This window comes from Pteronotus mesoamericanus, unplaced genomic scaffold (genome assembly GCF_021234165.1).
Source record: "Pteronotus mesoamericanus isolate MK-2021 breed Mesoamerican mustached bat unplaced genomic scaffold, CSHL_Meso_final contig_182, whole genome shotgun sequence".
NCBI classification, from domain to species: domain Eukaryota; kingdom Metazoa; phylum Chordata; class Mammalia; order Chiroptera; family Mormoopidae; genus Pteronotus; species Pteronotus mesoamericanus.
The window spans coordinates 22,037,658-22,065,202 of NW_026555078.1; the positions used below are offsets into that span (position 1 = coordinate 22,037,658).

General features: G+C 53.8%; 1 protein-coding gene across 5 annotated transcripts in view; it reads left to right on the forward strand.

Moving 5' to 3' along the window:
* ACTN1 (actinin alpha 1) overlaps nucleotides 1–20,976 on the forward strand; it is a 92,752-nt gene extending 71,776 nt beyond the window's left edge. Inside the window, exons 9-22 of one of the 5 annotated variants that reach the window (XR_008528631.1) lie at nucleotides 2,380–2,472; nucleotides 3,848–4,078; nucleotides 5,760–5,907; nucleotides 8,758–8,908; nucleotides 9,399–9,507; nucleotides 9,999–10,139; nucleotides 10,937–11,119; nucleotides 11,437–11,571; nucleotides 12,760–12,939; nucleotides 13,662–13,808; nucleotides 14,757–14,837; nucleotides 16,541–16,699; nucleotides 16,951–18,312; nucleotides 19,889–20,976. Coding sequence is in view for 4 of the 5 variants with exons in the window: in XM_054567382.1 (XP_054423357.1) it covers nucleotides 2,380–2,472; nucleotides 3,848–4,078; nucleotides 5,760–5,907; nucleotides 8,758–8,908; nucleotides 9,399–9,507; nucleotides 9,999–10,139; nucleotides 10,937–11,119; nucleotides 11,437–11,571; nucleotides 12,760–12,939; nucleotides 13,662–13,808; nucleotides 14,757–14,837; nucleotides 15,317–15,382; nucleotides 16,541–16,699; nucleotides 16,951–17,109 (1,983 nt within the window). In the remaining variant the exon portion in view is untranslated. Of the gene's footprint in view, nucleotides 1–2,379; nucleotides 2,473–3,847; nucleotides 4,079–5,759; nucleotides 5,908–8,757; nucleotides 8,909–9,398; nucleotides 9,508–9,998; nucleotides 10,140–10,936; nucleotides 11,120–11,436; nucleotides 11,572–12,759; nucleotides 12,940–13,661; nucleotides 13,809–14,756; nucleotides 14,838–15,316; nucleotides 15,383–16,540; nucleotides 16,700–16,950; nucleotides 19,799–19,888 lie in introns of those variants that run through there. The other 4 variants (XM_054567382.1, XM_054567379.1, XM_054567380.1 and 1 more) reach the window with 4 other exon arrangements.
* The last annotated feature ends 6,569 nt before the right edge of the window (nucleotides 20,977–27,545 follow it).

Here is a 27,545-nt window from a genome sequence, read left to right on the forward strand (position 1 = left end):
GAGCAAGGGAGAGTCAGGGTTCTAAAGATTCTGCCTGCCATTTTTTCTAAAGTCAGATCTGGATTCCAGCCTGTTTCCCCTCAGGGGAGCGGCAACCCTGATGGAGTTTGCAGACAGGCCATTGCCTTTTCTAAAGAAAGCCCTTTTTTGTTCTACGATAGCCATGCTTCCTTCCCAAAGGCAGATTTCCTGGATATAATGATGGGTTCTCTGAGTCTGTCTCTCCTGGTGAGACCAGTCTGGGAGGGGCTGGATTGGGAGAGAGGTTGAGTCTTTGTGAAAAGTCCCCAGGAGGCCCCCACGGGAACTCCCCCAGACTTGGTTCCAAAGGAGCCCCTTAGGCCCCAGGCCTCCAGCAGGCTCGGAGGGCGGGGCAAAGTGCCTGAAGCTCATAGGACATGTCCCCTAAACGCCTATAAACGCGGGCATCCCTCAGTCTGCCAGTTTGATAAATGGGCACACAAATCAAAGTTAATGACTCCAGAGCCTGGGATTTCAAGATGATCAGGAGGATTACGAGGCTCAACAGGGGCGTGACGGGATTGCCTGCGGGCGGGGGGGAGAGCCAGTGAGTACTGGCCCAGGTCTCGTCCATGAAACATCACAGCGGCCGTCGCTGTTTGCCTGCGATGAGCCTTACTTACCCGCAGCTTCTTACGTGCTCGGTCAGCACATTGGGCAGGGTCTTTGAGCTACCCCATGTTCTGACATAGATGTCAGCAGAGGAGGGTGTTGTCTCCCCCTGGGTGCCCTGCCCTGGCCTTCAAGGGAAGCGGCCTGAGTAACTTCGGGCAGATTGCCAGCCAGCCTCATGGGGCGTGTCATTCTGATTCCCGTGACCCCGCTCCCTGCGGGGCCCCCCATCTTCTGGGACAGGCTCCTGGAAGGAATTTCCCTCGTTGTCACCTGTTGGGATTCCCCTTATTACCTGTTGTTCCTCCAAAGGAAGGACAGTCAACTGGGAACTCTGTGTGTGAAGCGGCCATGCCATCGCTAGCACAGAGCTGGGCTGGGGGGCAGGGGATAAGGGTGTGACTCCTTCCCTCATTTCCTGTGACCGGAGGACCCTTCGCTCCCCCTCTGGCCATTCCCACAGTTCTGGTGGTGGCCCGCCCATTCTGACACCTCTCCCTGGAGGGCGGAGTCGCTCAGCTTTGAACTGGAAAGGTCATTTGTGATGATCTCATTCTGCCCCTCACACACATCCCAGATCACTCTGCCATGAATCATGTGATTAGGTGGGCCTATGTCCTATTTCAAAAGTTGTGCAAGGAAACAACGTTTACATTTTCTTAGTCATTTCTTTCCCCAATTAGAATCCATTCCTCACTCTCAGGAAGTTCTTCCTTATGTCTGGCCTCAGTCTGCCTTGCTGTAGTGGAAACCCATTTTGCCTTGCTCATCAACCAGTTGTGAGGTCCCATCTTCCTACCCCTTAAGCTTTTTGTCATTCTTTGTCATCAGCAGGGTCCCACTTCTCTGGGGCCATAAGGCACTTCTCTTCTCACAGGCATTCTCTGCTCACCCCAGGCTGTCTTCCTTTCTACTCCAGAGCCCCCAAAAGGCTTTGTGTTCCCCTCCCCCAGAGTTGGCTTAGGGTGTACAAGAGAGCACAGGTGAATTTCAGTCACCTGAGCGAAGTGGATTAGGAGCGCCTGCCCCTGCTGGTGTTAGGGGCACAGTGAACCTCTGTCTGTGTTGCTATGCAGCCAGTCTCCTGGCTGCCGAGCCCCACCTTGGTGGGCCCAGCGCTCAGGGCACAGTGTGTGGTTAGCTTTCCCAGAGGTGCCTGTGCCTACTTTCTGGGCATCCTGTTCATGCTGGGTCCATCCTTGAGTCTTGCCCTTTGTGCAGTAGAGAGTCCCTCCATTTTCTCTAAAATATTTTGAATGTGGGGCCAGGAGTCTTGAGACAGTCTACCGGGGTCCCGGGAGGCCCCATTGCTTCTCAGTCAGCACTTACTCTGGGATGCCCCAGTGTGAATTCCTGCATCTCCAAGGTCCTGGCAAACCCAGCCTGAGATCCTGAGCCTTGGGATCCAGGGCCTCCACCTGGAATTCCAGGTTGGGTGTGAAATCCCCTCACCACCTGACCTGGGCATTTTGAGTCTGTCAGTCATTGGATTAGTTTCTTTCCAACATGTATGCTGAGTCTCAAACTCAGGCCCTTCTCTAGGGGCCTGTCTAGTTCAGCCTCCAAACCCTCTTTTCCAGCATCCCTGACCCATGGGACTGAGCCTGGGCTGACAAAGAGGCGGGACGAGGTGGTAAATTCAAAGCCTCGGGAGCTGCGGGGGTAGAAGGGGGCTTGGTCAGTGTACGTTTGTATCAGGTGCTCCTGCTGCAAGTGGCTGACTGTGACTCTTTGTCTTGTTGCCAGGCGGAGACAGCAGCCAATCGTATCTGCAAGGTGCTGGCCGTCAACCAGGAGAATGAACAGCTCATGGAAGACTACGAGAAGCTGGCCAGTGATGTAGGTACCCCTGGGATCCCCTGGCCCCAGCAGGGACCTGCCACCCCGCCCCAAGATAAAAGGGAGCCCCTGAACCAGTACCTTCAAATCCGTCCCTGGAACAGTCCCAGGCTGGTGCAGTCCCTGATCCCAGGACAGCTGACCCAGGGAAGTGTTGGCTCCACTCTGACCCTCCTGGAAAGCAGAGGGGTGGGTCAAGGACCAGTCTCTGAGCTTCAGAGAGCCAGTTCCTGGCTTTTCTGTCTTAGTGAGCCTGGGAACCCCTCACCTCTCTGGTCTTAGTTATTTCACCTGTCAAGGGAGCCAGGGGGTCTCAGAGGCCTTTCCCGCTTGGTAGATTTACTGGGGGTTTCACTTAAACTAGAAAAGGAGCACGTCTGGTTCTGAGAGGGTGTGAACTGGGGATAGGCAAGTGCTGGCTCAGGTTAGCTTCATGGCTGGGCCCACCCGGGGGACAGGATGGGACAGGGCTGGGTTTGCTGTCCTGCCATTGACCACATGTGGGTTTTACAGGTTCCACTCGCTTCTTCCCTAAAAGAACTCAGTTTTCTGAATAGACCTGCCCCTGCCTCTTGGCAGATCGGCCATCCAGCTTAGTAGGACTCCAAGTTCTGGGGCGCAAGTGCCTGGGTGTGGTCACTGCTCTACCGTTCCAGCTGGGGGACTTTGGCAAGGCACGTGACCTCTCAGGGCCTTGGTTACCTCCTCTGTAACTTGTCGAGGAGGGTGGGGAATCGCAGCTCTGAACCCCACAGGATTCCTGTGACTGCTCAGATGATTTAGTTTGGGAGAAGTGCCTGGCATCTTGCAGGTGATCGATGTATTTCCTATCATCACTTCCCCTGCTCCTCTATCAACTCATCAAGGAAAACAACCCAGGTTACTTCCCACCAGTGCCCCAGAAGCCAGCCACTTTTACATCATTGACCACATTCTAGAACCCTAGACGGTCAGGTGGCAAGGACTTCAGGGGACAACTGTTTGCCCTCTCCCTGATATAGATGAGGAAACTGAGGCCCAGCCGGGTAGTAGACCTTGAACCAGAGCTCAGGTCTCCTGCTCCTAGGCGAGCCCTCTTCCCACCAGGTCTGTGCTGCTTCCCTTGGCCGAGCAGGGAGGCTCTGATGCTGGCTGTCAGTTAACACAGCTTAGTGGCCGGGTTCCATGGACCCCAGGTTCTCAGAGGGGACACCCTGGAACCTGGCCTCGGGGCCTGGGAATGGCCTCGGGCCGGGGAGGGGATAGTTGGGAAAGTGTGCTGTCAGGAAAGACACTTCCCAGCGTCTCCTGTGTGGGAAGGGACTTCAGAGGAGGGGGAAGCCAGCCCTTGCCCCTGCCTCCCAGCAGCCTCACACCCTAACCCCTCACCCCGCAGCTGCTGGAGTGGATCCGCCGCACCATCCCGTGGCTGGAGAACCGCGTGCCTGAGAACACCATGCACGCCATGCAGCAGAAGCTGGAGGACTTCCGTGACTACCGGCGCCTGCACAAGCCGCCCAAGGTGCAGGAGAAGTGCCAGCTGGAGATCAACTTCAACACGCTGCAGACCAAGCTGCGCCTCAGCAACCGGCCTGCCTTCATGCCCTCCGAGGGCAGGATGGTCTCGGTGAGCCCAGTGGGCCAGCCCCGGTCCCCAGCCGAGTCGGCCTCCATCCCTGAGCCGCTCCAGTGCGGCTCCACGGTTGCGCCCGACCTGCATACACCGCTGCAGTCATTGCTCCCTCCAGGGCACCCCCGAGGCTCCAGCCCACGCTCAGCGATGTGGGGCAGCTTCTCTCCCCAGGGAGAGACCCTCCTCGCTCCTGACCATTCTGGGCCAGACTTGCCCTTCCAGACCCCTGAACATCCACCCCAGACTCCTCAGGACCGCCAAAGTCCCCCTGCCCCCCCCTCAAAAATCACCTTGGCAGTCAGATTGCTTCTTGACATGCTGAATCAAAACGGGGCATGATTCAGTGATGATAAAGACAATTTTTACTTCCATGGAATCTTGCTTAAGCACTAAAAAAACCATATATTACCTTAAACAAGTAACAGATTTTGGTGATAGGATATCTGAAAGACACAAATAAACAAAATACAGAAAATAGAAATTACTTATACTCTTTACTACCCAGTGTTAGCTTAAAAAATTTGGGGCAGGGGAGATTCTTTTAGTTTTCTAAATAAATAGAATTTTTAAGGCAATCCTAAAACATGTTTTATGTAATAAACTGCTTTTTAAAAAAAATTAACATGCAATCAGCTTTCCATGTCGTTGTGACATATATGTCACTTTATATGTTGTTTCTCCTTCCTTAACCCTCTTCTCAGGATCAAGGGAGAACTTTTATAAGCCACAGACATGTATAAAAGACACTTTAAAATTCACCAGGATAGAACTTTGCCCTTTAAGACGGAGAGTAATGAGAAGACCTGGGCATAGAAGGCGGGAACGGGGGCGGGGAGAGGGGTCAAACCCGCCGACGGCATTAGGAGGCAGGGTCCCCGGGCTCCCTGGAGGAGAGGGAGAAGGCCCCTGACACTGTGTACGCAGTTGGGAAAACTGCTGTTCTTTTGGGGGTTCCAGGCCAAATCAGCTTTTAGGTGACCAGAGCCACTAGTAGCCAGAGGGTGCTCTGTGCAATTTAGAAAAAGTGCCACCCTTACCCCCTTGGGCAGATGCAGCCTGGCCCCCGGGCACATGGCAGGGACCGAGCTGAGGAGTCATGTGGCACGCAGGCCAGATTCGGCCCACCGCTGCCTAGCCCGGAGCCCTCATGGAGACGGTAGTGGGGGGCCCTGTTGAGCATTCCCTGTCTACAGAGCTGTGGGTCTGTGTCCGGCATGTCGCTATCCTCAGACGCTTTGGCCAGCTCACCCAGGTCAGGGTATCCGCAGACTCCAGGCTGCTTCCCAGAAATCAGGAAATGGGGGGACCTTGGGAGGCTCCCATGCCTTCTTACCTCATCCAGTTCATTGCCCTGTTGCCCTGGCTGGCTGTTCAAGCGCTGTGATGGGTCAGAATCCTGGTGGACGTCAGTCCGGGGCCCAGAGAGGGCCTTAGGCTCTTTCCCCACAGGGCTGCACACCCACAGCCCTAGAGCTGGGTTGTCCATGTGGACTGGGGCCCCCACTCCCTGCCCAGGAGGCCTGGTGCCCAGGCGCCCAGGGAAATACTGATGGAGCTGCGTGGGTACGGCCAGATATGGCCAAGATGGGGAAAGGGCTCCACCTGGGAAGCTTGGAGCAGCTGTGGGGGTCTCGGCGACCAAGTGGGGCTGACCGTGTGCCTTCTACCCGCTCAGGACATCAACAATGCCTGGGGCTGCCTGGAGCAGGCGGAGAAGGGCTATGAGGAGTGGCTGCTAAACGAGATCCGGAGGCTGGAGCGGCTCGACCATCTGGCAGAGAAGTTCCGGCAGAAGGCTTCCATTCATGAGGCCTGGACGGATGGTGAGGCCAGCCCGGCCCCCCGGCTCCCCGAGGGTTTTGACTTTCACGCTCTCCCAACGCGGCCATCAGACACAACTTTCTTCTTTTGCGTTTTGTCTTGTTTTTTCTTACTCATTCTTTGACATTAGGCAGGTTCAGTTAGCCTTTTGGTTGCCTCAGTGTTCTCGTCTGTGAGGTGGGCATAATAATAAAAGGAACAGTCTGATAGGTTTTTGAGAATTAAATGAATTAGTACATGTGAAGCACTGACACAAGTTCCTGGCACAGAACAGCGCTGGGTTCGTTGCTGATTGTCCAGGCCACCGTAATGATACCCCTGAGTCGGTGAGCTTTGGGTTCAAATCCCAACTCGCCACCTAGAGGCCTTGTAAATTTAGTCCAGCGACTTAGCCCCCAGGTTTCCTTTCCTCATCTGTACCCCGCAGGTGATGATTTGTTAGTTTGCTGTAACAAATGAACACAAACAGTGTGACTTAACACAACAGAAATGTATTCTGTCGCAGTTAAGGAGGCCAGGAGTCCTGAGCTGAGTGACGGCAGGGTCGGTCCCCATGCTTGTTCCTGGCTTCTAGGGGTTGCCAGCAGCCCTGGCAATTCCTTGCCTGGTTCCACTCCAGTGTCTGCCTCTGTTGTCACAGGGCTGCTGCTCTCCGTGTCTCGGTGACTGACTTTCCCTCTCCTTTTTCTAATGAAAACACCAGCCATTGGATTCAGGGCTACCCTAATCTGTTAGGACCTCCTCTGAACCAGTTACATCTGTGAAGACCCTATTCCCAAATATGGCCAGATTCTGAGGTCCGGGTGGCCCTGAGTGTTGAGAGGGTGCTATTCAACCCAGTACACCCCCTCTCAGGGTTGTTGTAGGCTTGAGTATTATAAGTACATTTTATGCTTAGCTGAGTGCCCGGCACATGGAACACATCAGGAACTGGTAGTCCTGCGTATTCTTCCTCCATTGCCTTTCTTCTTCCTGCTCCTGACCTCCAGTTGCAGAGAAGCGGAGCCCTTGCCTTAGCACGTGTGTCTTCATTACTTCAATCTGGGGGCACTTGTGGATATACCTTGTGACTGCTTATTGTCAGCTACGGTTAACTCCAAAGACAGAACTAGTCATACCTGGAAGAGTTTTCCTCAGAACCTGGGCTGGAGGTGGAGAGGGGGACAGGGCTGCTCAAATCTTAGGGCCCCACGACCGTGTCAGCTAGAGTCCCGCGTGAGACCCCACTGGCCTCAATGCTCTAAGACTTCCCTGCTCCGCTCTGTTATGCCCTTCACACCGTAGGCTACAGACGAGTAGGGACAGTCACACCCCATGGCCACTTGGTAGTGGCTTGGCTTGGTAGGGGATAGGAATGTGCTGGACTCAGCCGAGAGGAGTGGGTTTAGCTCCCTGTGGTAAGTACATACGCCGGGCTTTGTACACTGTGTGTATAGAGCTATTTATCCTGGTGTAGATGGTGCAGAGTAGAAGGGGTTGGTGGAGGTTGTAATGATTTCACCCACATGCTTCTATCAAGTCGTCTCCGGGGTAAAGGGACGGCTCAGAGCAAGGTACAGAGCAGGGATTGCCCCGTCGGCGTGCCAGCCACCAACGAGGGTGTGAGTAGAGCTGGCGTGCCAGTACAGCCTGCCGGAAGCAACATGACCACGTGGGTTCATACCGAACGATGTGTTGCCCACCAGCCCAGGAGTTTCAGTTCTTGAGACTGTCTGAAGAATTAATCCTAAACCTGGGGGAAATCTAACATCTGTAGATGTGTGGGGTGAGACCACCAACAGTAGAGCAAGCTGAGCGGCCTGCTCGCCCACAGTAGGTGATTCAGCCACTCGATAGGAGGTTATGCAGCTGTAGGCCCCTGTGAAGGCTGGAGCCAAGGTACCAACTGATGATAATGCTGCGGCCTGTTTCCAAAGCAGGAAGCAGAACCTATATATATCCTGTGGTTTTACAACAACATCCATATAAGGAAAGACAGAAAGGAGGAGATAAGTAGGCTCATCTGTAGTTTTTTGTATTGTTGCATTATTATTCTCACTTAAAGAAAAGAGTGGAGGGGAGGGAAGAAGTGCCATGTTGGGCACGGCCCTCCGCCTCGCAGCCCGGCCTTCATTTACCAAGGGGGCTGGGCGTCCATGACGGGCACAGACACGGGCTGGCGGGGAGGCCGGTCAGGCCTTGTCCTGTGCTAGTCACTTCACAAGGCAGCTGGGAACGTCATCTAACAAGTCCTGGGGGGTTCTGTCTCATTGCATTTTTCTCCCGAGAAACAAAAATCCCAGAAATGCAAGCCTGCCTGCCCCCAAAGAGAGAGGGCAGTGTGTTTGATGGTGAGAGAAGGCTCTGGCCGTTGAGTGAATGCAGAGTGCGCAGGACATGCTGGCCACACTGAGAGTAATTGAGAGGGATAGGGTCCCTGCAAGGGCTGCTGGGGGCTGGCAACAATAACTGGAGAGATGGTAAAATACTCCTGAATGCTGGGCTTGTTTTATCCTGGTTATACCACTGGACACAGATTGTTTCCTGCTATTTGTAAGTTAATGTTATGCTCCATACGTTCCTCATAGTCCTGCAGAGCCTTTCTTTGTACATCACCACTTTGGATGCCGCTCCGCCATATAGGCTCGCTCCATGGAGCACACTAACTAACTTTCCTGGCCAGGCCCCCTAGTGGACGTCCTGGGATCTTGCACTGCAGATGACTGATGATTGTACAGTGGGCATCTCCTTGGGGTGTGCCCCTGGAACGACACCTCCTGGGGCCCTGAGGGGTGGGTGGTCAGGTCTAGAAGGTGTCCACCCTCCTCTGTGCCTGGCTTCAGCTCAGTCTTGTACCATCTTTCTGAACTCAGGCAAAGAGACCATGCTGCGGCAGAAGGATTATGAGACGGCCACCCTCTCGGAGATCAAGGCCCTGCTCAAGAAGCACGAAGCCTTTGAGAGCGACCTGGCTGCCCACCAGGACCGCGTGGAGCAGATTGCCGCCATTGCACAGGAGCTCAAGTAAGCATGGCCTGGAGACGGGCCGCGTGGCCCTGATGAGGGACCGGGGGCGGGGGGACGACAGCCTGGTGCCTGGGCAGGGAGGTCGCCGATATGGAAGACTGAGAACATCCCCCAAAGTGGGGAATGAGCCCGTGACCCTTCCTGCCACAGGCCTTCGGTCCTTACCTGTAATGAGAGCAGGACCAGAGAATGGCCAAGTCTTGGCTATGAGTTCTCCCTGCATCTGTGTCCTTGATGTTGTACATCAGGCCAAGACTGGCACTGCGTCCCGCTGAGGTGGGAGTGCGGCACCTTAGGAGGACTGCACTTCTTTGGTCTTCTCCCAGTGGTCTCCTAAAAGCCAAGGAGCTGGAAGGTTGGGAGGGGCGCCTGGAAGGTCTCGGTGAGGCGGGTACACCTGGCCTTCCAACGCCACCAGTGCCTCCCAGTCTCAGGAAGAGGAGCGTAGGCCTGGGTCACCTGACTCTTCCTATCTCTTCCCTCCCAGTGAGCTGGATTATTACGACTCGCCCAGTGTCAACGCCAGGTGCCAAAAGATCTGTGACCAGTGGGACAATCTAGGGGCCCTGACCCAGAAGCGGAGGGAAGCCCTTGAGGTGAGGGCCTCGAGGGAGGTGGCGGCTGGCCTCCAGCTGCTCTGTGTGCCCCTTCCTGCTTTGTGACTCCCTTTGCTTTGGGCTAAGAGGCTCCACGGGAAGCCCAGAGCTCTCCCAGCCATGGTCTGAGTGTGGAAGGCTCACGGTGGCACTGGATTTGGGCTTTGTTCTGTGGAGACGGTTCTTTTCTTGCCCTAACCATGTCTCATCCCCCTGGTTCAGCGCACTTAGTCCAACTCCAGCCTTTTGAGAACTTTGCTATTCTACAAACCAGGCTCTGGGGGCCAGGCCGGGTGATCCTAAAGTGGGGTGGCCTGGACACTCCGTAAAAACCAGCGCCCCAAAGGCAGCGTCTTCTTTCTGCCTGAGTTAGGCTGGTACTTAAATACCTGGACCACTTGGGGCTGGCGCGGCGGTCCTTGTGGGGCGAGGAGGGATGATGGATATGACTGCGAAACATGTCCCCACCCCACCCCATTCGGCACTCCCAGCGGACAGAGAAACTGCTGGAAACCATTGACCAGCTGTACTTGGAGTACGCCAAGCGGGCTGCACCCTTCAACAACTGGATGGAGGGAGCCATGGAGGACCTGCAGGACACCTTCATCGTGCACACCATCGAGGAGATCCAGGTACATTGCAGCCCCTGCACCTCCGGGGACTGGTCCCCCAGCCACCCGTGGCCCACACCCTGCCAGCCCCTCTCCCGTGGGGCTGCCCCTGAGAGAGAGGGCTAGGGACAGCATCCCAAGGATTTCACAGATTCAAAGGCTTTGCATTTTGTTTATTTTGATTAGGTAACGTAGGCACATGGCATAAGAGATAAAACAGATAGGCAGTAAGTTCTAGGTCCTGTCCCCTGTCCCCCAGCCGCAGAGGAAAGCTATATGGCCCCTTGGTCTCTGCTTATGTGAGCAAATATATTTATTAACACGTTCTCCTTCACACCCTTTTTTTACACAAAAAGTAGCTTTTATAATATACTGTATTTTAACCCATTATTTTTTAATGTAACAGTTACCTTGGAACTTGTTTCCTGTCCATGAACAGCTTCATTATTCCTTTATACAGCTGCAGAGGGTTAGATTGGAAGGGTTTTTGCAAAGCGCTGAGGAGGCTATGTCAGGGGAGGTCACCAGGGAACAGGCTTGGGGCACCCCTCGTCCCTGACCTGACTGGGGTTGTGAGCGCCCCGGGGTTGCTGCTGACTTCACCAGCCCCGAGCATGCAGCTGTGGCTTTGATGGCTCTGCCGTCACCTTCCCTGGCCAGCCCTGCCTCTTGGTTCTGAGCCATGAGAATCCTTGGTTGATGCCTCCAGGCCTCATGTCTGTTCTGGGATCTGCAGGGCTGTCTTTGCTCATCTTGCCCACGGGAGACCCCAGCCCCTAAGGCCATCGCTCTTGTCCTGCCTCCCCATCTCTGTCTAGGGACTGACCACCGCCCACGAGCAGTTCAAGGCCACCCTCCCTGATGCCGACAAGGAGCGCCTCGCCATCCTGGGCATCCACAACGAGGTGTCTAAGATTGTCCAGACCTATCACGTCAACATGGCGGGCACCAACCCCTACACAACCATCACACCTCAGGAGATCAATGGCAAATGGGACCACGTGAGTCCAAGGGTTGGATGGGGCATTGTTCGAGCTATTGCAAGTTTCATAAAGGGAGGGATTTATGTCTTTTCTGGTTGATTTTTTTATATTGATTTTAGTTTTTTTGGTGTTTTTTTTTGTTTTTGTTTTTTTTTGTATTGTCACATAGCCAAAACTCTGTCAAGTTAACGAATGAGTGAATTTCTACAGCAGGTCGACGTCTGTACACCTGCTCTGTTACTGACTGGCCCCCTCCCTTGAGTCCTCCTTTTCATCTGAAATATGGGGCAGATCGGTGGCCCATCCCCAATGTCCCATGGTTGTTCCTGCCCCAGGTGCGACAGCTGGTGCCTCGGAGGGACCAGGCCCTGACGGAGGAGCATGCCCGCCAGCAGCACAATGAGAGGCTACGCAAGCAGTTCGGGGCACAAGCCAACGTCATCGGGCCCTGGATCCAGACCAAGATGGAGGTGGGTCCCATTGTGGGAGGCAAGAATGAGGCTTCTCCGCCTTCCCAGCACCATCTCAGCCAGAAAGGCTTGACTTACGTCCTCCCAGGCGGGACCTGTGGCAGACTGTCTGTCCTGAGCCTGTGACTGTTCTGCTGCCCTACTAAGGGTGCAGAGCTCATGTAAGGAAGCCTGAAGGCTGATCCCAGTGTCTGGCTTGGGAGCAGAGACTCACACAGGGACACTACTAAGGAATCGCATGGGAAGGTCCCACACCAGCGCCTGAGTGGCTTGGCTTACCCTTAAGCTTATCTGGCTGACCAGGTCTTCAGTATCACTTCTGCTAAGCAGTGAGCATGGTCAAAGAAGGTGATGTCCCCAGAGAGAGAACTCACCCCCGGGCAAGCATGGAACTTTTTGCTGAATTGTGTGGGCCAGATCGTGGGGTGCTGTAGGTCAAGGAAGGGATACCTCTTGGGTTAGAGCATGGTGTCCCTCTGAGTTCCCTAAGGGAGAGCCCCGGTGGAGTTCATGCTAATGTCTCCCCTGCACCCCACCTCCACCTGCTTAGCACACTGTATGCCGGAGGTCCTCAGGAAATATTTGCTGGATTGATTTGAGTGCACAGAGAGTGTCTCAGAAATGAGATTTGTTTACATGGATGAAGGACTGACAGAAACGGGGATTAGGCCTGGCCCATGGAGACGGGTGATGCTGTGGTGGGCCAAGGTGGGCATCCTAGGAGCAGGCCACGAGGGGCGCGGCCACGAGGAGGTAAGCCAGGTGCACTGAGGCTGTGAGCACCTGGCTCAGTGGGCACAGCAAGGGTCCCTGAGATGAGCGATGGTCGGGAATAAGGCTTGGGGAAGGGAGCTTGAATAGCAAGCCACGGTTAGGTTAGCACAGCTGCCCGTGAATCCCGTTCCTGAAGCTGCCAGGTCACCGAGAGATGGTGAGGAGAGGGTGTGATGATTCATCCAGCGATAGCAGTGCCTATCCTACCTTGGTGATGCTAGTTCCATACCAAGGAGCACTCATGCTGAGTGTGTCTAGCTCCAGGCTTACTAATTACCCCTGACGGGCTCCCAGGTGCTGGGGTGGGGCCCGGGAATCATCTGAGGGTGTGACCAAGGACGTGGGAGCCCCAGTCTCCACCCCAGGGGCATAGAGGGGGTTCGTCTGACAAGAGCCTTCTTCCGGGCTGAGCAGGAGATCGGGAGGATCTCCATTGAGATGCACGGGACCCTGGAGGACCAGCTCAACCACCTGCGACAGTACGAGAAGAGCATCGTCAACTACAAGCCTAAGATTGACCAGCTGGAGGGCGACCACCAGCTCATCCAAGAGGCGCTCATCTTTGACAACAAGCACACCAACTACACCATGGAGGTGGGCGCCTTGGCCGTGCTTCTCTGGGGAGGAAGCCACGGGTGCCCTGCTGTTCCCCCTTCCTGGGCTGGGGCAGGAGGAGGCCATCATCTTCCAAGGAAACTGGCCACACTTGGGTCACCTGCCACTTTGGAGTGAGGGAGTACGCACTTCTCACCCCAGGAGCTCTGGGCCTTCAATCCTCCACGCCCTCTGAATTTCCCAAGGAGCTTGTTGACGTACAGATTTCTAGGCTCTGCCTCCAGAATCCACTAGGTCTGCGGTGGTGCTCAGGAATCCATATTTTTACCAAGTGCACCCCACTGGTTCCGATGCTGGTGGTCTCCAGGCACTGCCTTAGGCACCTGCATTCTCAGCGACTGCTTGTTTTGACCCTGAGGGTGTGTGTGTATGGCTCTGGAGTTGGATATTCAAAGAGTTACCCAATTTTTTTATCCTTTAGTTTTTCCCGCTACCAAATTTTCCTTCCTTCCTATCTCCACCCACACTGGCCGTTATGGCCTCCGCTGCCCCGGGCTGAGGCCTCCACCCTGCCTGCCCTTCCCCCTTCATCCTCTGGGTCCTCTGTCCTGGTGTCTTGTTATGGTCCCCCGTCTCTGTTGACATTGTGGGTCCACACAGAAGGCCGGGTGTGATTGCTTGGACCATTTTGATGGTCGGGGGAGGGCGTGGGCAGGGGCAGCCAGGGCCCCTCTGCTGACAGGCCCCTCGCCCACATCCAGCACATACGCGTGGGCTGGGAGCAGCTCCTGACCACCATCGCCAGGACCATCAATGAGGTGGAGAACCAGATCCTGACTCGGGACGCCAAGGGCATCAGCCAGGAGCAGATGAACGAGTTCCGGGCCTCCTTTAACCACTTTGACCGGGTGAGAGACCCACCCCCTGCACTTGCTTAGAGCAGCCCCCAGCCCCTGCCCCAGGGCCCTGGAGGGCACGGTCCTAGGTGTGGGCAGCCTAGGCAGGTGAGTTCCTGGGCAGGTGAGGAGAGGAGGAAGGAGAGGGAGGGACTGCCAGCAGCCTGCTCTGACTCTGCATCACACGACGCCTGCCTTAGAAAGCCAGTCCTGGTGTCCCATGAGCCTCTCTGCTTTCCTGGAGAGACAGCTCATATTGTGGGCGGGGAAAGGACCCTTGACCCCTGCCCTTTGCTCTCTTACCATGCATCATCAGCCCTTGGGAGCAAGGTTACCGTAGCGAGTGAAGGCCGTTGCCTCTGCCTCAGGATAGAGGAGTGGAGGCTCCCTCCTACCCGCATCCCCCATATTGTTTGGGACTCTGGGGATGTCAGAGTTCTCAGTCCCGGGTTCTCATTCCGGCTCTGGGACAGGCTGGGTTTTCCGCGGGTGCCCCTCCCAGTGCCCTGGGGCTTCGGGTGACCACATGGGGTGGGAGGGAGCATGGGGTCAGGTGCTGCCCACCAGTCTGCCTGCTTCACTGCCCTCTCAGCCTCTGGCTGGGTGAAGCCCTCCTGGAAGCTGGGGCGGGGCATCGGGCTGGAGGTGGGCTGGGCACTTCTGGGGGCTTCTCACCCCCATGGCTCATTGTGCTCCCTTTGGCCTGCTTCCCGGAGCAGGGCTGCGTGTGCCGGGGACAGGGCACCCTCGGGGCCTCGTCCATGTGTCTAACCATGTGCACTTTTATTTCCCCTCCTCCCCCACCCCGTCCACCCTCCACCCTCTCCATGTGCATGCCTTTGTTTCTGTGTCTCCCCTCACACGCCACCCTCCGCCCGGGGCATGGCCCACCCCCTCCCCCTCACGGCCTCCACCTCCCTGGCACCGCATGGCTCGCTGCCTGACGCACGGCGGCCCCAGGATCACTCCGGCACGCTGGGTCCCGAGGAGTTCAAAGCCTGCCTCATCAGCTTGGGTTATGATATTGGCAACGACCCCCAGGTACTCGCCTCCTGCATGGAGCACACTCAGGGGTGGCATCTGGGGCAAGAAATAATGAGTATTTCTCCTTTTTCTCTTCTCTGTCTGTCTGGATCTCCCTGTCCCCCTTCCTGTGGGCCGTGGGCTCGTCCTCTCCTGCTGTCTCTGCCTGGCCGGTGTTGGGCTCCTCCTCCCACCACTCCGACCTCTGACTCCGCTGTCGGTTGTCTATCGTGGGAACCTGCTCGGTGCCCGCCTTCCTCTCTCCTCGCCGTTCTTCATCCTGTGGACGGATTTTTGCATCTCCCTGCTCTGTCTCTCTCCATCCTGTGGACATCTTCCTGGATGTGTATTTACATCCCCCTCCTCCTCTGTTCCTCTCCCCTTCCTGACCCCGAAACCATACACCTCCTCCTCCCCTCCGGCCACCTGTGCCCTGTCTTCCTGGCCCTGGGCCGGCCCTTCCTCCTCCTTGTGTCTTGGTGCCACTGCGCCCACAGAAGAAGACAGGCATGATGGACACGGATGATTTCCGAGCCTGCCTTATCTCCATGGGTTACAACATGGTAATGTAAACCCCACTGTCTGCCCTGGCGAGGGGCAGCCGGCAGGCCGCAGAGGCCAAGCCCTAGCTGTGGCGGTCTGGATGCCCTCAGGCGAGGGGCTGCCCTCCCCAGAGGGGGCTCAAGGTTCTGGTCCTTGGGGCAGACAAGCCCTGAAGGCAGGGCCCAGCTGCAGAGCCTGTGTGTGTCCTGGAGGTCAGGCCGTCCCACCCCAGTCTGTGCCGGTTTATCTTCTGGTACTTACTGTGGAGATGGACTTTCTCACTCCCATCGTGGACGGCTGGGTGGACCCCAAGGCTAGCAGGAAGGACTGGTGGTTTGGACATTCTGGGCTTGGATTGGCTCTCTTCCTCCCGGACAAGGTGTGGAGAGTTCTACCATTTCCCAGGCGAGGGCTTCAGCCAAGCCTGCTGCCCCTCTGCCCTTGCCCCAGGCTCCTCTCAGCCTACTCAGGGGCCTTACTTAGCTGGGCAGCCAGGTGACCCCTGGGCCAGGGGGCAAAGTGCAGAGCCCTTGGGCTGCCGAGGGGCCAGAGCACAGGCTAGGGGCCGGGAATGAACCCAGGAGTAAATCCGGCTCCACCCTCAGCAGCTTGGGGGCCCTGCACGACTGTGGCAGGGGTTAAACGAAGGAACTTACGTGAGTGCTGTGCATTTGTGGGGCACCCAGAAAGTTCAGCACGGTGGGGAGGGCACAGGTTGTGGAGCCAGACTGCCCTTGTGTGACCTTGGGCAAGTAAGTCACTCAGCCTGTCTGGGCCTCAGGGTTCTCATCTGGAGACCTGATGGGAATAAATGCCTCCCGGATCGGGTTGTGGGGAGGGCTCAGTGAATTAAAATATACGCAGCACTTAGAGTAGTGCCTGGTTTACAATATATACTTGCGTGGGTGTTAGCTGCTGCTGTTGTCGTTATCACCATTATTAGTATCATGGTAATGTGCTTCAAGGGGGAGCCCAGGCATTTGTAGGGGATGGGAAGCCCTGAGCGGGGTCTTTGCCATTGGGTGCTGGGTCCCTGTGACACCCTCAGGGCAACCCAGGTTCGGTCAGGGCTGCTGCGCCCACCTCTACCGGTCACACCCGGGGAGTCGGGTCCCTTTAGAGTCTCAGCAGGCTGTGGCTCAGAGGATGACAGGCCTGGGGGCGGCTCTTCTCTCCAGGGAGAGGCAGAATTTGCCCGGATCATGAGCATTGTGGACCCCAACCGCCTGGGGGTAGTGACATTCCAGGCCTTCATCGACTTTATGTCCCGGGAGACGGCCGACACAGATACAGCAGACCAAGTCATGGCTTCCTTCAAGATCCTGGCTGGCGACAAGGTGTGTTTGCTGGGATGTCCGAGTGGCGCCGGGCGGCAGGCACTGGCTGGGCCCTGCTCTGCAGGGAAGCTCGGGAGCGCCTCCCTGGCCCGTTCGCACAGGGCCCTCTTCCGTGGGTGTGTATGGAGGTATGCGGGATATGCCAGGGTGTATCCAGAAGGAGGGAAGGGGCTGGATGAGGGCAGCCGGGGGCACCGTGAGGCTCGTAGCTGCTGCGCTTTGCGGCCGCCCTGATGGCGCTCTCTCCGCAGAACTACATCACGGTGGACGAGCTGCGCCGGGAGCTGCCACCGGACCAGGCCGAGTACTGCATCGCGCGAATGGCCCCCTACACGGGCCCCGACGCCGTGCCTGGTGCTCTGGACTACATGTCCTTCTCCACGGCGCTCTACGGCGAGAGTGACCTCTAACCCGCCCCCGCGGGTCCAGCACCCCCGCCCCCCACCCCGCACCTGCAAGTACCCCCTGCTCCTCCGCTGCCCGCCCCACCCCCACCACCCCGTGAGCTGGGACCCACGTGGCATCCAGTTCCCCCCGCCCGCCAAGTGACAGTTTACAAAGTTATTTTCTGCAAAAAAGAAAAAAAAGTTACGTTAAAAAAAGTTAAAAAACCAAAAAACCGCATATTTTATTATAGAAAAAGTATTTTTTTCTCCACCAGACTTAAATGGAAAAGAGGAAAAATTAACTATTTGCACCAAAATGTTTTGTTTTGTTGTGGACATAGGAAAATAACCAAGCACAATGTTATACTCCATCCTTTTTATCAATTTTTTTTTTCTCTCTGTTCCATCTGCTGTATTCATTTCTCCAATCTCATGTCCACCTTGGTGTGGGAAGGGGTGGGGGGTAGGGGATGATCTTGTCAAAAGGCACATTGGTGCATGTGTGTTTGCTAGCTCACTTGTCCATGAAAATATTTTATGATATTAAAGAAAATCTTTTGAAATGGTTGTTTTTTAAGGAAGAGAATTTATGTGGCTTGTCTCATTTTTAAGTCCAAAAGTGCGATTGGCCTCTTCATCAGAGCACACTTTTTTTTTTTAATTTTAATATTGCCTATTAAAAGTGGTCAGGACAAAATTGGAGTGTGGACAGCTTTGATGTTGCCTGGCATGGCCCATGGGAGAGCAGCAACTGTTGGTGGCCCCCGGCTCGCCCCTGGCAGAAGTGGGGGCGGGGTTCAAGGGCAACGCGGTGCTCCTGTACACGCCCCTAACGTGTTGGTGGCCCTGGTGCATTCCACCTCCTGGCACTTGAGCTTCTTCCTTCGTTTTCCACAACGTCAAGCAGCTCTGCGACGTCTGTATGCCCCCCATTTCTTCTTTTCTCGTCACAGAGAAGAAATGGAGCTGCCTCAGCGAGGCTCACCTCACCCCTTTGCTACCCAAGATGCCCCGCAGACAGCAGCGTCAGAGTCACCTGGGAGCTTGTTGGAAATGCAGACTCTCGGACTCCACCCCAGACCTCCTGAATCAGAATCTGCATTTTGAACAGAATCCCAGGGCACCTGGGTGCGCTGGCTCTGGCTGTTCCTGTTTGTCCTCCGTACCTGTCTCGTTCCCAAAGCTGTCGATGATGATGATGATAGCCGTGCTGTGGGTTGCAGAAATGTAAGTTAGCAACAGAAGCCGTAGATCTGTGTTCCAGTTATGGCTGTGTCCAGGAGCTTAATCAGTTTAGTGTAGTGGTTACAGGGAGTTGGGTCTGTGGAGTGTGCCAGGGTCCAAATCCATGACTGCTGTTTCCAGCGTGGGTGAGCTGCGCTGCCGTTCTCTTAGGTATTACGTGGGGCTAACAGCTTTTAAAAGAATTTACTTATTTATAGAGAGAGGACGGGAGGTAGAAAGAGAGGGAGAGGAAAACTTTGATCAGTTGCTTCCTGCATGTGCCCCAACCAGGGACGCAGCCCAGGCGTGTGCCCTGACTGGGAATTGAACCGGCAACCTTTTGCTTTTCAGGGTGATGCCCAAACAACTGAGCCACACCAACCAGGGCTGTGGTCAGTCTTAAGTTTTGAGGGGTTCAGTTGAATCTCTTAAAAGAGAACCCTTAATGTGATCTGTCCCTTCATTGAGGGGGATGGAAACTAAGTCAGGATCCGCTGACCTGGGGCCGACGATGACAGATGACAGTCTTGGGTGCGAGGCCTTCTGGGTTAGGAATTAGTCTAGTCAGTTTCTGGAACACCCACTGCCCTGGGAAAGAGGGTCAAGACGAGGGGGCTGCTCAGGAGAAGGGGCATGGAGAGAGGTGCTGGCATTTGCTTTTGGGAAGTAGACCTATAGGTTTTCCCTCTGGGAGGTAAGAAGTCTAGTAAGGGCCCCGCAGTGGGCCTGCGGTGGCTGCAAGCCCTGGGGGAACGTCCGGTCCGGGCCAGAGCCTGCCCTCAGGTCAAAGTCTTTAGGAAGAGGTCAGTGCACAGACAAGTTGTTTTAGCTATTTACATGCAAGTCTAACCAAGGACACAGTGTTACAGGAGGTGAGGAGAGGGGGAAGTTGTTCCAGCCAGAAAGTTTCCTAATGCCAGGGGCAAGCTCTTTGACATGCTTCAGTTTCCAGAGGTGTGATCAATCAGCCTTCCTTAGTGCTCACTTAAAAAGAATGTTTCAGTTATTTCAATGAAAATGGGTTTACTGCCCTGGCTGGTGTGGCTTGGTGGATTGAGTGCCGGGTGAGGTTAACTGAAGGGTCACGTGTTAGATCCCCAATCAGGGCGCATGCCTGGGCTGCAGGCCAGGTATCCAGCTGGGTGTGTGTGAGGGGCAACTGATGGATGTTTCTCACCCTCTCTCCCTACTTACCCCCACCTCTCCCAAAAAAACCTTAAGAAAAAATGGGTCTACCAAGTTATTCTATTTACAACTCTCAGAGAAATGCCCTTGTTTGAGTTTCTCAGTGTTCAAGGGTGTTTATATGTGTGCAAACGACTATAATTATTTTAAGTACATTTTCAATCTGTTAAAGAGGTAAAAACTTAAAAATTTATTTCTAAAGCTTTTAAGGTCATCATGCACATTTTGTTATATTAATAATGTATTTTTTTCTGTAAAAATAACTCTTGCTTGTCCTAATCATTCATATATTCAACAGATTACATTCCCCCAATTAACACAATTTGCAAACATCATTAAATTCCTTTAAATATTTTAAACATATTTCCAAGTTTCAATAATTCTTCCTTCCTAGGACATCAGACCTCCCAACGCAAGCAAGATTCACATCCAAACATCAGCGTCTTGCTCAGCACAAGGGAATTGAAATAGAATAAATGTAGAATATCAAGTTCTCCGGAGCAGTTCAAAGCTTTTCAAAGTTTCCTGACAATTCTCCAATGCCTCCAAAATTAGAATTGCAGTCTAATTTCAATTACACATTTCAGAGGAAAACCACAAAGTTAATAGTACACACCAGGTTCTCTTAGGTGTTTGAGCACCCTAAATTAACCCACAGGTTGTCAGGATTTGTACAAAACTGCTGAACACAGCGAAGTATTAATGCTAAGAGTTTAAAATACTTCATTTGTTTACTTCTCTACAGGCTATTTTAAGCCCCCTTACTACCTGTTGCTGGTTTTGGGGTCACAGGTTCAGAATCATGATGCACTGTCGCATCACTTGCGAATCAAAACCAGGGCACGGGCAAGTCATGACGTTGACTCTGACAGACAGTGTCTGCTCTGTCACCTGAGCCCATGCCTTTTGTCTGGTGTTTGTTTTGCAACCCATTGCATCACTCACCCCCTGGGAATCTTTTGGATTTTGCCCTTTGCCAATTTTCATCGTAAACAACTCCAATGCACTTTAGAAATGGTTGGGTGGATAGAATTCTCTACCCCAACCCAGGCGGCAGTTTATTGTTCCTGCATCCAAGGGATGAATTCATTGCATCTCTTTCCTGCCTGTGTGGAGCATGCGTGCCTTTTGTGTTTTTAACTGCCTCTGCCCAGATGTTTATAGGGACTTTGCTGACAGCCTTGTGAAGGCCACCTACAAAAATGGCTCCTCTGGCCTGTCAGCCTCTTAGCAAGATCCTAACGACCGTCCCAAGTGCTCGGCCTGTCTTCAGGAGCGTGCTCTGTCCATCACTGGGCCTAAAGAGCGCAGTCACTAGGCTGAGTTACTGGGCTTGAACAGGTTGGGATGATGTGAGGCCACAAGACAAGAATGCAGGCAGCCTCTAGGAGCTGGAAAAGGCAAGGAAACGAACGCTTCTCCCCTGGAGCCTTGCGAAGGAACCTAGCCCTGCAGACCCGTTTGGGCTCTCTGGCCTCCAGAACAAGAAGATAATAAATCGGTGTTGTTTCACGCCGCTGCCTCTGGTCATTTCATTTGTTACGCAACGCGGGCCCCGTCGTCCAGGCTTCTGGCCAGCCTGGCTGCCCTGACATCAGTGCCCCATGTTAACAGGCTTCGGAGAACCACCCAGCGTCAAGGCCTGAGCTTGCCATGCTGGTCCTTGGGAAGCTACCTCAGAGCCCCTCACCCTAAAAACGCTAGTCCACCGTGGCGGTGGGGGTAGATGCTACAAAGCTCTGAACCCCCGAAAGGACTCAGCAGAAGGTGGGTGGGCTGGTTAGTGGCCCTGGGCTGTGGCGCTGAAGGCTGTGAGCTAGTCCCTGAATGGAGTGGATGGTCTCACATGGAGAAGGTCCTCAAGGTCACAGGATGCCCCCTCATTCCCAGACTAGGCCAAACTTAGGGGGACAGAATAGAGGTACCTAAATAGTAGCGCTGCCACCCAAAACCCTGATGGGCCCCATCTCTGGGCAGTGCCCTGGAGATAACACAGGACAGGTGCCTGGCAAACGGCGAGGTCAGAGCTGGACGCGCACACTGAGGCCCGGAGGCCCCAGGTTTACAGGATGCTGCCTGAGGGTCCTTCGGCTATGCCACAGCTGCTAAAGCCACTTTGTGATCACCGAGGCTTTCGAAGTCCCGAGTGTGGTGGGAACACCCTTGTCTGCAATGCAGATGAGACCTGAGCAAACAGCTTCTGGGGCGGCAGAGGGACCCTTTGCCAGGAACGCAGACTGACTAGCCAGCTCACGGACAAAGCAGAGAGAAGGTTTCGGGGTGCCACAGAACGGGAGCTAGATGGCAGCCCAGCTTCAGGCGGGGACGGGCTACGGAACCCAGAAGCCCCTTGGGAAGCTGAGAGCCTGTGTTCTCTCCACCTTATCTCAGCCGCTCCCTGCATGGCGTGTTCACTCCTCTCCTGGGCCCAGCTTCCTCTGCTCATGCTCGCCTGGTGGGGGAGGCCTAGCCCACAGCGCCCCTGCGTTTACACTGCCTCTACACAAGAGGCCAGTCTCAACGCCAAGTCTGCAGGAGCCACTAGGGCCAGTCTGGCCTTGTCTGACACGGTGAGGCCTGGCCGCGGGTGAGGCTGAGGCCATTGCTCGGGGTTTAGGTGGGACAGGAAACCCAAAAGGTGGCCTTAGAAAGTCTACCTCAATTTACCAATTTCTACATCTCTGAGATTGGGATGCAGTTCACAACCAATCTCCATAAAATTAACCATGCTGGCCCTGGCTGGGTAGTTCAGTTAGAGAATCGTCTTGATACACCAAGGTTGTGGGTTTGATCCTGGCCAGGGCACGTACCAGAATAAGTAGAATCGATGTCTGTCTGTCTCTCCCTCCCTCCCTCCCTCTCTCAAATCAAGGTGAATAAATTAACATAAAATAATTTAAAATAGAATTAACAATGTCCTACTATTACTGCTGGTCAGGTGGCAGTCATGATTTAATGTCATTGCCTGACCGTTTGATATGGGAACAGGAGTCCTGGTTTTGTCTCGGACTTCTGCTGGCTGCAGACCCATCCCTGCTGCTGCCTTGAGAAACAGCAGCTGTGCAGGGAGGGGCTGCTGCCTCCACGTTTCTTCTTGAGCAGCCAGCAGCTGGCAGGGTGGGAAGAGGCACCTGTGGGGAGAGTGGGGAGACCTGGTGGCCAGACACGTGGCACTCAGAGAACTGTTGCTGGTCACCTGTGGGAGGGCCCAGGTTTAGAAACAAAATTCTCATTTTATATAATTCCTGGCGATGGGAAAACAAGGTTCCTTATGTAAAACCTCTTTATAGTTTTTATTTGAGAATGCATCTATTCATGAAGGACTGTCTGGAGGAAGGTGGATGGAAATGAAATCCTGGGACAAAGCAACTAACCCAGAGTCCAGTAAGCCCCTGTTAAATCTTCCACTTCCCCCTCACCACTAGCAGAAAACACTGCTTTTGAGAAAAACTGGTCTTAAAATGAGCTAGGTGGATGCTGCCCTCCAGTGGCCAAAAGTGTCCTAACAGCGTTTCACAGAGGAGCAGGGAGCAAAACCATAGCCCTCAATCCTGCCGGCTTCCGTTTGCCCTGTTCCCAACTGGTCCAGCTGGGTTGCCCCTGGGATAGTGAGAAGCCTTGATCTGTGTCACAGAGGGACAGCAGAAGCAACCGGGCACGTTTAGCAGGAGCAGAGCAATGGCTGACATTTGTTGAGCCCTTACTTCGTGCTGGTCCTTGGTGCTGCAAGGGGACCTCTGCAATGTCTGACAAGGGGCGCAGAGTGAGTGCAGGATAGTAAGTGTCCCATCTGCCATGCACAGGCTTGGGGAAGGGCTTGTCGGACCTACAGAGCAGCTGCCCCTGGTATCACTAGGGTAGCGTCGGTCCTAGGATCCGGGGCAGCTGATCCCTGGGAAAGGCCCTGCAGGGAAGACGAGACGCTGTAACAGGTGGTTTGGGAGCCAAGTCCCGGTCACTGTGGGGCTGCTTTTCAGGGGAGCCCATGGGGTGCTAATAAATCAGGACACCTCCTCCACTGGGCAGAGACACTGTGCAGGTAAGTCCAGTGTTCTTTTTTTAAAAATTTAATCTTTATTGTATTTTTTTCCATTACCATTTAGTCCCCTTACAACCCGCTCCCCCGAGCACTCACCACACTGTTGTCCACGCCCAAGAGTCCTTTTTCCTTGTTGCTCAATCCCTCCACCCCCTAACCGCCCCTGCCCACTCCCTACAAGTCCAGTGTCTTTATGGGGCAAGGAACCAGAGCAGCAGGAAAACTCTGAGGCAGACTGGGACGGGGAAGCCAGTTTTCTCACAACTGCTGCTCTTGCGCCCAGTTGAAGTTCTAGCCAGCCCTGCGGCTGAGTAAGGGCACCAAAGGGAGATGGGAACGCCCTCTGGAGCAGTGGCCACAGGCCTGATGGTTTCCCAGGCGCCAGGTCTTGAGGGGGCTTCCGCTGAGACCCTCAGTAATTTGGGCAGAAAACAGAGCTCATGAGTCCTCCAATCCTGCTTTGTGGAACAAGTGCTGTGGAGGGGAGGCTTTGGCTCTCTTGGGCCCTGAGGGTGAGAGAACAACGTACCCTCCACTAGCCTGTCCACCCCAGCCTAGAGGTCAGGCCCTCCAGCCTGAAGCGGCCTAGGTGTTCCTGTGAGTTGTGTGTGAAGGGGAGAGGGGCCTTGGCATGGACAGCCCACTGCTGTGGAAGGATGGAGCTGGGAGGATGAACAGTGTAATTCCAGCTTGTGCTCAACATGTGCCAAACTGTGCGCTTTACCTGCGCCTAAGCGCTGGGAGCCAAGGATAAACTCTGCTACCCACAGGGCAAGGGGCTGGGGCTGGGGACAGACCCAGCTGCTCTTGCACAGACAGTGGGTCCCTGTGCAGGAGGCTTGCCTGCACTGTGATCCTTGCTTTGCTTCCAAAAACCAACAGGCCCTGGCTGGTGTGGCTCAGTGGATTGAGTGCCGGCCTGCTAACTGAACGGTTGCCGGTTTGATTCCTGGTCAGGGCACATACCTGAGTTTTAGGCCAGGTCCCCAGTTGGGGGCCTGTGAGAAGGAACTTACTGATGTTTCTCTCCCTCTCTTCCCCCTTCCCTTCCCCTCTTTGAAAATAAATAAATAAATAAATACATAAATACATAAATAAATACATAAATAAAATCTTAAAAAGAAAAGCAAAACCAGCATTGCCCTCCCACTTCTCCTTCCCCAGGGCAGGAGGGCTCCCCTAACTGCCCACCCCCATGACTACTTTCTTTAGTGTCTGCCCCCCCTCACAACTTCCACTTTTCACCATTTTGTATTATCCGATTTTTTAATTGTTTTTTTTTTCATGAAACACGTGTTATTTGATAATTGTATGTATATAAAACTTTTCATTTGGGAAAAACTACAAATAGGATGATCTTTGGAAAAACAGGATAACACAACTAGAACAATCATTTCAATGAAAAGAAATACGTTCTCTCGGTCCTGACCAGGTGGCTCAGTTGGTGGGAGCGTCGTCCCTGCTGAACCAGCGCTGGGGCCCTGCCGCGGCTGCAGGTTCAGGCCCACGCAGCTGGTTGGTTGGTTGGGGCCGGGGCAAGAGTTGACCAATGAATACATAAGTGGATGGAACAACAAATCTATGTCCCTTTCCCTTCCCCCCTCTCTCTCTCAAATCAATAAATGAAAATTAAAAAAAAAAAATGTGTTCTCACAGATTTCTAAGAAAACATCCCAAAACCTTGTTTGAGAAAATCCTAAGTTGAAAATTTAAGGTCTCACTCAGAGTACAAGGTCTTTTAAGTGTGAAATAACATAAAAATTTCATGTTTAGAACTTGTAAAAAATTCTTAGGATTATTTTTTAACATAAACATAGACCTTAAAAATGCTCACAGATGTGTGGTTTCCTGAACACAAGCAGGCCCAAGGGCCCCGGCCTGAGAGATGCCGAAGGGCAGCCGTGCCGACACAGGGCGAGGCCCGGAGCCTTTTCCCCCTCGATGTGGCTAAATCCTTGCTCCCTAAGAAAGACTAAGTATTCCCAGCAGCTGCGTGAGAAGCGTCGTGAAGGCGTAGAGGGATGCTCAACACTGAAGCCCAAAGGAAGATACCCAGGAAACCAATCACAGGGTTGTGAAGAGGAGGAAGAGTGTCTCTCTCCTTCTAGCCTTCCAAGGTCTCTACTGTGGCCCTCTAAAGAGAGACAGATTAACAAGAGGAAAGCACGTTAATTTATTTAATGTAAGTATTAGGTGACACGGGAGCCTGCAAAAGGAAATGAAGACCAAAAATATAGTTAAACCCGAGCGTTGTTTATTCCAGGCTTGACAAAGACTGGAAAGTCTGGAGAAATAGGACAAAGGGAACGAGCCGAGTGTCGTGACGGGGGACTCAGTAAGGCCACCAGTTCAGACTCCATCTTGGAGATAAGGCTGCTCCTCCCTCTGGGCACAGGGAGAGCACCTCTCACAGGACGGTTTTATGATCTGCTTCAGGGGAAGGTCAGGCAGTCCTTCCTGCACTCGCTGTTTCTCAACTTCCTTCAGCTTAAAATACTCGATATGCCAGGTGCGGGATGACGCAGCAAACGAGCCCCTGTCATTTGAAAGCTCAGGCTCCAAGGTCCAGCTGCAGATGTTCAATTTGAGCTCTGTTCCCAACTGCATGAACTTGGGCATCTTAATTTCTCCTGGGGTTTGTTAAAAACAAGACAAAAGCCCCAAAACGGAGTCACTTACACTGCTAAACCCCATGTCACCAAACTGAGACTTAACTGTGGTTTCGGCTCTCCCAGAAGGGGACTCTTACACGCGTCCATCAGGAAGCGCCTGATCACTGGTTAGGTCATCTGCCTGATGAGTCGCTGCCACCCCCTAAGGAAAGGGACCTTGCAATGACCAGCCTGCCTTTGCCTAGTGTCCCCTCCTTGACCCCTGCACCCTCCGGCCTGTAAGAGTATTTCATTTTGTGCAGCTCCTTGGAGTTCCTTTCTATTTGCTAGATTGGATGACACTCGATTTAAATTGATATTTGGGCAAATACATTATTAAAAACTTTTATCATATCTCAGTTTATCTTTCAACAAGTTCGAAATAACCTCTACTGGAGGTCTATTTGGAGGGTTAAAAGGGAGTAAGGAGAAGCAGAGCCCTGGGGCCTCAATAGTAATTATACTCTATCCCAAGATTGTGTTTATATATCAGTATATAGAAAATATGCCCCAAATATTCAGTGTTTATTTCTGAGTGGTAGTATCACGCTGACTTTAAGTTTATACTTTTCCAACTTCTGTGTTAGGAAAAGAGTCTTTTTAAAATAATAATTAAAAAATAATCATTTTATTTCCACAGGGGAAAAAAACATACATGGGAAACGCCGTGGGCTGTGGAATCGGGGACCATGTCTCTAGCTCCTCATTCCAGAGCCGCCCTGGCTTGTGTCGGGGGGAGGGCGAGGGTTTGCAGTCAGGCCTGGGATGAAAGTCCAGCTTTCAATGTCCATCTTCTGTGGGAATAAGAACACCTCAGCAGGGTTCCTGGGAGGATGATGTGAAACAACCTACGCTGAACCATCTGCAGGTCCGTGGCCCTGGGTTCCCCAGACATTTGCAATTTGCTTCACCAGACCCAGTGTGGGTGCCAGGGGTGACCTGGCAGCTTCTGTGCGCCGGGGCTGGGAGGCTGTCCCACCTAAAGGGTGCAGGCTTGTGCCCCTCTGCATAGCCCCAAAGGGCTAACCCTTGGTGGAAACCAGAAAGGCTGACCTCTAGCCATCTCCTGTCCACTGTGGAGCCTGCAAGAACCGGGGGCTGCTGTCTTTGGGTCTGGGGATGGCAATCCCGGGCTCGGCCTGGAGGAGGCACTGGGGCCACAGGCCAACCGGCAGGGAACCCACCCCTTTCCCCAAAGGCCCCACATGGCCACTTGGAGAAGGTAGACTGAAGGCGGAAACGTTTTATAGAGAGAGACACACACACATACATATATACAGGGGTGGGCAAAAGGAGGTTTACAGTTGTGAGTACGCAAGACACAGAGTTTATTCTCGTAATATTATGAATTAGTATATTCT